Raw genomic sequence first — 13,211 nt, forward strand, 5'->3', positions numbered from 1 at the left:
GAAAACAAAATAAGTTAAGCAGAGGGAATATGGTAAAGAAAAAGGTGATTACACATTAATGGATAGTCTGGTGGAAGATAAAAAATCCAGTGGCGGTAAAATCCAAATGTAAAACTTCAAGAAAGTTAAAAGGATTTCCATATATATATATATATATATATATATATAAATATATATATATATACACACACACATTTATATCTATATATAATAAGTACACAAAATTTATGTTTGCATGGTGTCAGTGAACTTCAAGAGTCAGCACTCCTATTGTAGCTTCTTTTGATAATGAGTTCCTGCGCTCGTTCTTAATCGTGTAATTCTGACATTTTAATTACATTCAACTAGAACTGACCTGTTTTTTTTTTTTAAATACATATTTTGTTTATAATATTGTTGTTTTCACTTTGGAAAAAAAACTTCCATGTGTTTATGGGGTAGGGGGGTGCTAACAGTCTATTCTAGAAGGCAAGGGGGTGCCAGCCTGAAAAAGTTTGAGAAACCTTGTTTAGCTGGATGATCAATCTGAAAGTCCATTGATACACGTTATATCAGCATTTTCTTTGGGATTACTTGTTTTTTGCACCCTTCCACCTTTCCTTTTAAACATAACATAGAACATCATCTATTATCAACTTTCTCCACAACCTCCTATCTCAAATGACTTTATTTAGCTAATTGATCTGCAAGTTCTGGAACATATGTTATCATGCCTGTGAGTTGTTTTGTTTCTGCACCCTTCCGCCATTCTTTCTAGACATAGGTTCTTCACTCGTGATATTTTTGTGTCCTAATATTTTCCATTTAACTATTGGTAAAATGCCCATGAGTTTCATCTTTACTAAAAGATTGCTTATTTTAATATCAGCAGAGCTGTCTGGCATTGCCTGAAAACATGGAAAAGCTTTCAAAAAAAAGTGTAACATCTTTTAAAACTTCTCTTCCTACTTTTCCCTCTGACTACCTCTCTCTCTCTCTCTCTCTCTTGTTCTCTCATCCTCTTTATCTTTTTTTTTCGCCCTCTCTCGTTTTTTTCTCGCTTTCTCTCATTCTCTCTCGCATTCTCTCACTCTCTTATTCTCTCATCCTCTCTCACTCTCAACTTGTTCAATTTGCAACTATTATCCTCATTTTCTAGTTGTTGTCTTACGTTTCAGTTAACTATTTCTCTGGCCTTCATTCGGTGATAAACTGTGATGGAAAACCAGATAAGAATTAAAAAAAACTTGGATATAAAACTAAAAAATCCAATCTTTATTGCCCTTCGAGGTCTGTGATGCAGTGGATAGAAACGTTGAATCTCTATGGCTCCACGTGAACATTGTCTGAAGATAGCATTTTCAATCGTACCCAAAACCAGCCAGGGGCTTAGTTGGCCAAAATGTGGTGATACGACAACAACTATGGAAGGCAGTAATTACTGAGGATACAGTAAAGACTCAGCATTCCTATCCCGTTGCCGTTTACCACCTGAAGAAGTGTTATACGAATGCCCCGGTCTAAGCCGGGTTGACATGCTAGTATATATATATGTGTATAGGTGTATATACATATTGGTATGGTCATGAATTAAAATGTGGCACGCATCCCTGGATGAAATGTCAGAAATTGACAAGCTAAACGGGAATTGTTTCAATATTTCTCACAAATATAAACAAACCTTGTTATTATGAAAAATGTAACAGAAAGGAATCTGGTTACGTGGATGTTTTGAAAAGATTAACAGAAAGTGACAGAAGGAAAAAGATAGCAGTTGGAGATTTGATTGTCAACCGAGTGGACGCCACGATAATTCTCTCTGTTGCTCTCCCACTCTCTCTCTATCTACCATAAGCAAGAACAACAGGAGAAATAAAAAAAACAGACTGTTGCTTACACCAATGGTTGTTGTGTTTTGAATTCTTAAAAAGGGTTTATAATATAACAGAAGCCCAGAGGAATAGTTGGCCGAAACGTGAAACAACAACTAAGAAAAGATGAGGATAATAGTCTGCAAATAATTAAAAAAAAAAAAAAATTATTGGATAAATTCAGGGTTCTATGGACAAGTTTATCTTTAGTTGACCTTGACAACTAAAGATTTTCGTTTACTAGCCAAACTCAGATGACATTTAGAATATGACATTTTAGTTCTGTGATGATTATGTAAGTCGGAAAGAGTTTTTTTTTTTTTTTAAGTGTAATTCTAAATATACAACAAATTTTATGTTGATGCTTGAAGGTATAAGCATTCTGATTTCTTCAGATGTTTTTTTTTAAACAGCCTTCGTTGCAAAAAAAAAGTATATTGTTCTATTAAACTTTTATTGTTTAAATAATTTAACTTTCTTTTATTAAAAAAAAAAAAAGTTGAAAAGATATTTTTCACTCTGTAGTGAGCTTTGGAAGATTGTCAGTGGAAGAAATAAATAAGCGTTTCATTATTTCACTTTGAAAAATCACTCACAAATGCGACTGTTCCACTCACAATCTAGAGTAAAGACAACAACTATGGAAGGCAGTAATTGCTGAGGATACAGTTAAGAGACTCGACATTCTTATCCCGTCGTGGTTTACCACCTGACGAAGGCCAGAGGAATAGTTGGTCGAAACGTTGTGACCTAACAACTAAACGATGAAGATAATAGTTCACAAATAAATAAATGTAAAAAACTGCTTGTCTCAAAAGAATTCCAATAATAAAAATATTATTTCTATTACTTTTGCACATATGCAAATTCATTCATAGCTTGAAATGGTTTAATTTTAAATCTTATTTTTCTGTTGATAGCTCAAAGAGCAGGGAACGTGACTGAAGTGCTAAATATTTTGATTTCAATTTTAACTGATAGCATTCAAGCCATCTTTTTTTTTATATATATCTTTTGAAATCAGCATTATATATTAGGTACAATATAATATTCAATAGAGTATTGGCTCTGTAATAATAAATATGAAATCCGTATGAATTAAAATATGTTTAAGCATATTTTACGATCGAGCAAGGCCACCCCCTCCTCCCTCACTGGTCCTAAATATTTTTAATTTATGTATTATTTTTTTCCTCCTTTTCCAAAATCTGTTTCTTCATTTTGATCGCATCTTTTTAATAGATTTTCAAATTGATTTAAAACTGTCCATGTATGGAGTAATAGTTAACCATTGCAGAGACCATTACATATATTTTGACTGACATTTTGTTTTTTATTTTTCTCTTTCTAGGAAGAAGAGACTAAGAAAAAGAAAGTCGATCCGAGTCAAGATGGTGGCAAAAAGAAGAAACGTCCGAAAACAAATCCAGACGAACCAGTTGCAGAGAAACCGCCTGCTTAGACCAGAGTCATGAACCCCAAACACACAAAAAAGACGGGCGTGTCTGCTACATCCTGCCCTTTCCTCTTTAATTACTTAATTCTTTGGTGCTCCTCCAGAATTGAACCTAATTAAACAAAAGTGCAGAAAAAATATTTATGATCTATGTGCCTCTCACAAAACGAAAATATCATATTCCAAAAATCATTTAATTTGGTCACATAGTTTTTTTTTTTTTTTTTGACTAATAAAATTAAATTTTATGAGAAAGGGAGACATTGTGTTTAAATCTGTCATGTTTTTGAAATCAAGGGAGATAACTCAATTCAACTACTGAGATTTGTTTTAATTAGCCTTGTAATGGCTATGAAGTATTAATCGCTACAAATTGTAAAATTTGATTTTCTCGCTAAAAAAATCAAACTACTTGATCAATTTACGTGATTTTTGGAATGTGACATTTTCGTTTTGTGATGGATACATTCATTATAAAGATTTTTCAGCATTTTTTTTTTTTTTTTTTTTTGATTAGGTTAAATTTTTTTGTTTTGTTTTTTATTCTAGCAGTTCAGCGTTCAGATTATTTTAAAAAAAAAAAAAGAAAGGTTTGAGTCGAGAAATTGATTTTTTTTAAATGTTGTTTTAACCAAAAACAACAGTAATTATATAATTGCCATGTCGAAAATAGTAATATATCCAAAAATTAGAAATATCCATTGAGTTGAAAATTATTTTATAGTTAAAGGTAATTTTTACGGAAAATTGAGGGGAATTGCATTTTCTCTAGATATAAACACCTTGAGGATTGTGAATACAGGAAACATACTTATCTCCCTTTTAAACACTTTAATGGACTTTTTTTCAAGACCATAGCAATAGACCTTTTAATGCTGAAAACACAATAAGTTCTTTTACTCGATAATTTTTGTAATTTTTGGATATATTACTATTTTCGACATCACAAGTAAGTACTGTTTTGTTGAAAACAACATATTTAAAAAATTGATTTGTCGACTATAGCTTAACAAGCACCAAAAATAAAAATTCATTTGTTCAGTTTTTAGCAGGGAATTCAGTATGCTGTGGGAGTTTAACATTTAGCATCACTCTAGAGGATTTTTTCAACCGTTATTTAAATTTTGGTACTTGTACAGTTTAATAAAGATATTCAAAAAGTAAAATATCGAAAAAGGGTTATATTGTACGTATCTGTTTTCAACTGAAGATCTCAAAAAAAAATTTCACTTAATTTTGATTGAGTAGTTTTTTTTTTACAGCGGAAAAACACGTTTTTATGAGAGTGCATTGAAGTCAGCCATTATGGAATTTTAAGAACATGCCACAGGGAGATAACTCAATGCAAAGCGCCGACACTCCCTCCCCATCTTTAATACTAGCTTTTCTTCCTAAAAATCGAACCTTTTGCTCGGTATCACAACAAATTGTTTTTTTTTTTCGCTGTAAAAAAAACAAAACTATTTGATGAAATTAAGTGAAATTTTTTTTTTTTTTATCCATAACGGATACGTGCAATATAACCTTTTTTCGATATTTTCATTTTTGAATGTACAAGTACCTAAATTTAAAAAAAAAAAAAAAAGAATCACTATAGTTAAATCCTCAGAATATTTAAAAACGCAAGATGGCTTCGCAAAATACTTTTGTTGAAATACTTGAAACAAAACTTTTGGTTACAGTCAACTAATGTCTTCCCTAATTTTCCGCGGAGCGCTACCAGAAACAGTGACATGGCAAATCATTTCCTTTGCTTTTTTTTTCCCCACACGTCTCACATTTCTTCCCTGTGCATGTGGGGTGATCAAGAATCTCTAGATGGTGTATGAACGTCGACGGGTCACTATTTGTGGAGGTTGGGATTATTGATCTGTAGCAAGCATGTTCAATATTTCGTAAAGGCTGTTACATTGATAGTCGAAAGTCGTCACTTGTTGAGAAATGCATGTTTGCATGTGATCACAAGGTTTCATTAAAGTATACGTTGAATCTTCATTGTGTATGCAAGAGTTTGTTAAGGTATACACGTGCATTCTTTCTTACCTTGAAAAGGAAAACGCCCTGTCGAGGCGTGTGCATAATGTGCGAATGTTCATATTGCCGATTCGAATGAAAGAGAGAGGTATAGAGAATGTAACAGAAAGTAGAGAACGGCACCTGTGGGACAAATCGGAAATCATGACAAGGGTAGATAACGGTGCATAATTGAGATACGTTTGTGTGTGCGTGAGAGCATATCAGTCCGAAAAGCATCTGCCCATATACTCATTTTATATTACATTTTTCTGATCTTTCTTTTTTTCATTTAATCATCATTGAAAAGTTTTTTCGGTCTTATTTTTATTAAGGATTATTGAAATTATTTTTATTTTTTTTTTTATTTCGATTTTTTTTTTTTTTTTTTTTGTTAAGAATTATTGAAAACACTTTTTAAAATTTTTTTTATTTTTTTAAGAATACTGAAAATTAATAAAAGTAAAAGAACTGATACTCGGCCTTTTAGCTAAGATCAAAGTGGTGTAATATCTGTTCCGGCAGATGCTGCACTTTGAGACCATTGCCCTTGTGGCAATTGGTTAGTGGTCCATGTAGGGGCAACCCTATATCCCCCCCCTTCACTCCACATAAAAACCGACCTTGTGTCATATTTTGCTTACGTGGAGAAGCAAATAGATACCTACCACCCCCTGTAGCGCTACGCCGGAAATTATTAGGGTTAGGGTTGATGTTCAACTATATATATAAAACAAAATGACATTTTTGCATCAACCTAATAGGAAGTACGTTAGCTGACTATAATCAAAATGACTATATAAAGAAGTGAGAGCATATTATGGATTTATTTGGCTAAATATTAGTTGAAAAAAATCCTGATTATTTTTTTATTTTTATTTTTTTTTTTTACTCTAAAGAGAAATTGTACCAGACAAGTCATGAAGCCACCTGATGTAAAGAGCTAATTCAAATAAAATACTTCAAGGTTAAAAATTAATCAACAATAAGTGTTACACCCTTATCCATAAAACAGCAATTCTTCCCCGTTTGTCAGAAACATTGCTAATTTTGTGAAGACTAAAGGACAAAATAAGGGCAGTGAGAAACTGAAGGGCAGAGTTTTATTTTATGTTAAATATCAACCTGAACCTCCCCTTCTAAAATTGGACAGGTAATTTAAAAAAAAAAACAAACAAAAGAAAAAAAAATGTAATCTCAAAATTTAGAATTAAAACAAAAAAATTTTGAAGTTGGGAGTATGTCATACCCTGCTAACCCGAAAAAGAATGAAGACAAAACTGTTGCTCTACTTAATGCAGGCGGCCAACCTTTTAAAAATTCTTTATGTTGTCTTCAATTAACTCCCACCTACCCTGCAGCTCTTGACTATAATGGTTCGACACCACATTTCACTGGTTTGGATATGTGGGACTGATAAACTATCTAACATTACGCACCTGGAGCTTATTTTTTCCGATGGAGCATGTCCTGTTTCCCTTTCACCAACCGCTTAACCAGGAAAGCTCGCATGCATGCAGTTATTTTCTTTAGAGAATAAACATGTATTTACATCTGGACGAGAAAAGGAAAAAATGAAATTTCATTTTCGCAATAAAATAATCTTCAAGTAATTTACCATTTTTGTTGCTGATGTTTTTTTTTTTAAATTCTCGAATTTTTTTTTTAAATTTTATTTCACAATTTCCTTTTTTATTTTTTATGGAAATTATTACATACAAGTTATGAAGCCACTTAATGTAAAGAGCTAAAAATAAAAATACTAATATGGTGAAGTATATGAAGGCTATAGCAATGCAAGTACCGCATTGCTATAGCTTTATACTCCTCCATATTTATTTACCAGCAATGCTTCAAGCAAACTATCTTTCCCTAAAAGCATACAACTTCAAGATCAAGTTTGTTTTCTCTACTTTCTACTTTCTTTACTTGGTGAGTTATACTCCGACCAACGATAATAGAGTATTTCTTTTTTGCAACCCTGATGTTTGCCTGCTCGCCTTGGAGTGTCGCCCTTCAGCCCATTTTTTAATTTTTTTATTTATTTATTTTTTTCAACAAAGTAGGTTTGAGTCTTGCAAGTAAAGTAAAATAAAAATAAAGAAAAATCTGTATGATGTACTTATCTTCGTTGAAACAAAATTTTCCCAAAACCATGTAGACTGATCAAGTAGTTTTATTTTTAGGTAAGAAAATCAAAATTTTGAGTACACACACACTCTCTCTTTCCAGATCTTGGAAGAAAGAGAGTGTGTGTTGCCAGTTTAACCTTTTATAAACTTAGTCACGTGACTGAGAGCTAGTTTCTTATTGGATAAGCTAGAAAGAAGTATATTCAAAATCTCCAGCCGTGACGATTCGTTCCTGCTTGTGTTCCTTGCAATTTCGTCTGCTACAGAACCCATAATTCTAACCAATATAATTTCCTCTAAACTTTGACACGCAGCAACCAAACATTTGAATTTACACAAAAGCGGTATCATCATCACAATGAATCGATAACCCCAACAAAACCAATATTTTATTTTCTCAGCAGATAAAAGACAAATCTCACAATTACAACCTGTTCAATATTACCACAAGGCCTCCTGCTAAACAAAAATATTTCTCTGTACATTGCGATTAAAGCATACCTATATTAGCACAAAAAGACGTCAGCCGGGATAACTCTCTTTAATTGAATCTTTGTCATTGAACTGACAAATCCTTCTTTTCTCCAAATTTATTCCTGAAATATAATGATTGAATAAAAATCAGTTAAAAGTCCATCCTGTGTTTGTCTACTTCTTTCTTATCACCATACGCCTTTTTATGACATTAGGTTGGTGCAAAAACTATTGTTTTCTCACGTACTAGCATTTCAGCCGGGTGTTTAGAGGTGTATGTTGAGCAAAAAAAAAAAAGCTGTCAAATTTTTAACTTTGACCCCTATTATGACCCCAAAACATTTATTGCTTTGGACTCAAATCAAGTTATTAAGTTAGATCCATGTCCAAGGAACCTATATCTAAAATTTCAAGTGTTTAGACCCAAAATTGGTGGAGGAGTTTGATAGAGTTCTCAAAAGTTAAATCGTTGAACTTTGACCCTTAATGGCTAAATTTCTGGCCAAAAACGGATTACTAAGATTTTCCCAAATCTCAATACCCTGTATATCAAATTTCGAGTCTGTAGACTGAAAATTGACAGTTATTGCATAGGGAAATGTATACACACACACACACACGTTCACTTTTATATATAGATATTACTTTTATATATGACTAGCCTGAGTACCCAGCATTAGCTCGAACCCGTACCACGAAGGAGGAAAAGAAAGTGAAAAAAAAATGTGATGTCTTTACCGTAGCGTCCATCACCAAACCAAAAATGGTGAAGGTCTAAATTAAGGCTAGTCAATCAAGAGGCGATGACTTTTAAAAAAAAAAGCGACCTCTCTTTGTAGAAACGTGCCCAGTTAAAGGTGAAGGAATACATTTTTTAAGCCAATTTTTCGATATTTGTCATGCAAAGGGTCGAGCTTCAAAACGATACCGATCTTGTGAAAATCCATCGCCTTTGTCAAGTTTTAGGCATACATACATACATTTATACAGACAGGTGAGATTTATATTATAGATTTCTGAATTGATTCATTGATATATATATATAAATATAGACATATCATTTGAATTGATTCATTGATATATATATATATATATATATATAAATAAATATAGACATATATCATTTGAATTGATTCATTGATATATATATATATATATATATATATATATATAAATATAGACATATCATTTGGATTGATTCATTGATATATATATATATATATAAATATAGACATATCATTTGGATTGATTCATTGATATATATATATATATATATATATATATATAGACATATATCATTTGAATTGATTCATCGATATATATAAATATAGACATATATCATTTGAATTGATTCATTGATATATATAATATATATATATATATAAATATAAATATAGACATATATCATTTGAATTGATTCATCGATATATATAAATATAGACATATATCATTTGAATTGATTCATCAATATATATAAATATAGACATATATCATTTGGATTGATTCATTGATATATATATATATATATATAGACATATATCATTTAGAGGCGCATTTTTCACTCTATCAAATCATGTTTCTCTTCTCAAACTCTTCATCTATTTTTTTTTTTTTTTTTTTTTTTTTTTTTTGCAGGCTTTTTGACAGCATGGACAAAATTCGAATCTGCACGATTTTCTTGTTCCAGTTCAATTTAGGCCGAAAAGCTGCCGAGAGAGCTTGTGATATCAATGATGCGTTTGGCCCAGAAACAACTAACCAATGTTTGGCACAATGCTGGTTTGAGAAATTTCGCAATGGTGATGAGAGCCTCGAAGATGATGGTAGAGATCGGCCGACTGCAATTGATAACGAACATTTGAAAGCCTTAATTGAATCCTATCCTCGCAAAACCATATGAGAAATTGCTGTTGAACGTAAAGTTGACCACTCAACAGTCGTTCGCCATTTGAAGCAAATAGAGAAGTCAAATAAGTTGGATAAACGGGTGCTGCACGAAGTAAATAATAAAAAAAAAATCGTTATTTTGAGGTGTCTTCTACACAACAATAACGGCCCATTTCTCGAGTGGAGTGTGACGTGTGATGAGAAATGGATCCTCTATGACAACTGGTGACATTCAGCACAGTAGTTGGATGCCGGCGAAGCTCTACAACACTTCCAGAAGCCGAAATTGCACCAAAAAAAGGTTATGGTGACTGTTTGGTGGTCTGTGGCCGGTCTTATCTATCTCAACTTTTTAAATCTGGGCGAAACGATTACGGCAGAGAAGTACTGACAACAAATTGATGAAATGCACCAGAAGCTCCAACGTATGCGCCCAAGATTAATCAATAAAAAGGGACCAATTCTCCTCCATGACAACGCTTGCCTGCATGTTGCTCAACTGTCCCTGCAGAAGCTGAACGAATTGGGCTACGAGACTCTCTCATCCGCCATATTCACCGGACCTCTCACCCACTGATTATCACTTTTTTTAGCGTCTCGACAACTTCCTGCATCAAAAATGCATCAAAAGCCAAGATGATGCTGAATCGGCTTTCAATGACTTCATCGGTTCCAGAACTCTGGAATAAACTTGTTTCTCGTTGGCAAAAATGTGTCGATTTTAATGGTTCTTATTTCGATTAATAAAGTTTATTATGAAAGGAGTTATGATCTTTTGAAGTTAAACGTCAAAAAACATTATTTTTGCACCAACCTAATATAACAATCCCAAGCCAGAAAGCAGCAATTCTTCTCCTTGTAAGAAACATCGCTTGTGTGTGTGTGTGTGTGTGTGTGTGTATGTATATATATATATATATATATATATATATATATATATATATATGCATGCCGTATCGTTATGATACGGCATAATCACGTCGACACACTGGTTCTCACCAGATCACCAAAGTTAAGCAATGTTGAGCCTGACTAGTACCAGATGGGTGACCATTTGGGAATTCTAGGTGCTGTATGTGCTCTCCGTTTATCTCGGTATTGTTTCCAGTCGTCCTGTACCTCAACTTGCTACTGGCATGGAACAATGTTGACGCAGAAGAGGCGTGGTTGGAGAGTGCGCAACTCTTGCCACATAAATTTCATGCGCAGGCACCCTTACAGTGGGTATCCATAGTCTGTCAAGACTGAAGGAAGCCACACACACATACATACATACATATATATATATATTTGTGTACAGAAAGTTGTTAGATGATACAAGTCATTGGTACCGTCGGTTTCAAGCCCGATAGTTAGGACCGTTTAAGATATCCATATCATATATTAAAATTTTTTTTTTTTTATAAAATAAGTTTTCAATCGAAATTAGATTTTAAAATTAAAATAATTCAAATGTTAAAGTTAATGAAATTATCATCATCCGATAAATAAACGGGGCAGGGATTTAACTAAACGAGAGTTAAACGTGAACTAGTGAGGTATATATATATTTCACACTTCCGGTTAAAAATAGACGAGTATTGGCTAAAGAGAGTAAAAATTAATATGTATATCTTAAACGGTCCTAACTATCGGGCTTGAAACCGACGGTACCAATGACTTGTCTCATCTAAAAACTTTCTGTACACAAAATATAAATACGCGCTTATATTTCGATTTCGGATTTTCCTTTTAATTGAGCACTCTGCTGGATTTCTTTTTCCAAAAAAACTAATTATATATATATATATATATATATATATATATAGTAATTTATAAAATATATATGGCGATTAAGCTACACTGAATATTCTGCGTTTCATCCAACTATAGGATTCGTCAGGCTTATGCGCGAATTCTGTCGTTGCTTCTTGTTTTTATATATGTTAAGGATTTCTAGTCGGCCAATCAGCTTTCTAGTATCCACCGCGCCCCTTCCTACCAGCCAATGGGCATGCATTTTATCAAACAAAAGATCTGTTTTAGAACTAGGTTAGTGGTTTTAGGTGGTCGTTCTCCTTTTTTTTTTTTTTATACATATAAATATACCTATGTGCACACAACAATGCACATACATATACATATATACATATACATATATATATATATATATATATACATATATATACATATATGTATGTGATCGTTTATGTATATTCATGTTTATTTAATTTATTTATTTGTTTTTTTTTCCTATTGTTATTGTTAGTTTTAAAGCTATTTTGTATCGCTATCCTAGAGTAAGTTTTATTTTGTGAACACAGTTGTTTGCTTTTCCCGCCTTTCCAGCAAACAACTGTGTTCACAAAATAAAACTTACTCTAGGATAGCGATACAAAATAGCTTTAAAACTAACAATAACAATAGGAAAAAAAAAACAAATAAATAAATTAAATAAACATGAATATACATAAACGATCACATACATATATGTATATATATGTATATATATATATATATATGTATGTGTATATATGTATACGTATGTGCATTGTTGTGTGCACATAGGTATATTTATATGTATAAAAAAAAAAAAAAAGGAGAACGACCACCTAAAACCACTAACCTAAAACAGATCCTTTGTTTGATAAAATGCATGCCCATTGGCTGGTAGGAAGGGGCGCGGTGGATACTAGAAAGCTGATTGGCCGACTAGAAATCCTCAACATATATAAAAACAAGAAGCAACGACAGAATTCGCGCATAAGCCTGACAAATCCTATAGTTGGATGAAACGCAGAATATTCAGTGTAGCTTAATCGCCATATATATTTTATAAATTACTAACTAGCTCTACCTACGTATTGAGCACTTTTGAAGTAAAAAAGTTTACGCATAAATCTATACTTTAGTATATTAAATTTATGCGAATAAATGAAGTAGTTATATATATATATATATATATAGGCCCTATTGCAGTTTAGATAAACCAATATTTGGGGTTACATCGTCTGTAAGAATATTATTTGATTGACTATTGAAAATGATGCAATTATTGTAACAGAATTTCGAAATTAAAATGAAACAATATTGAAATTGACGAAATAAAATTAAATTGAAGCAATATTAGAAAACAGAAGATTTTTTATTAAATGATTTTTATTGAATGCAGAAATTTTTTAATAGATGATTTTTATTAAATACTCAAACAAACAAATGAACGTAATTACAAATGATATTGTTCTCGGATACATAATAATAATATACGAGAAAATACCGGATTTGGTTTTCTTCTCCGACACACAAATTCCAACAAATGTAAATTGGATATAATTATATTTTTTGATTGATAATTATAAAATAATTAAATTCCTTAACAATAATTTTTTTTTTTTTAATTCTGTTGAAATAATTACGTCA

General features: G+C 32.0%; 1 protein-coding gene and 1 pseudogene across 4 annotated transcripts in view; both read left to right on the plus strand.

Moving 5' to 3' along the window:
• LOC145267077 (bromodomain-containing protein 8-like) overlaps positions 1-4,894 on the plus strand; it is an 81,183-nt gene extending 76,289 nt beyond the window's left edge. For 2 of the 4 annotated variants that reach the window (XM_080123043.1, XM_080123045.1), the window contains exon 20: positions 3,202-4,894. In XM_080123043.1, coding sequence (XP_079979169.1) covers positions 3,202-3,312 — 111 coding nt within the window. In that variant the 3' untranslated portion in view covers positions 3,313-4,894. The remainder of the gene's footprint in view (positions 1-3,201) is intronic. The other 2 variants (XM_080123044.1, XM_080123046.1) reach the window with 1 other exon arrangement.
• Positions 4,895-10,774: 5,880 nt separating this feature from the next.
• Positions 10,775-10,891, plus strand: LOC145267232 (5S ribosomal RNA; annotated as a pseudogene).
• Positions 10,892-13,211: the final 2,320 nt, after the last annotated feature.

The sequence above is a fragment of the Euprymna scolopes genome, chromosome 42 (assembly GCF_053919585.1).
Source record: "Euprymna scolopes isolate OS-2025 chromosome 42, ASM5391958v1, whole genome shotgun sequence".
Taxonomy (NCBI): Eukaryota; Metazoa; Mollusca; class Cephalopoda; order Sepiida; family Sepiolidae; genus Euprymna; species Euprymna scolopes.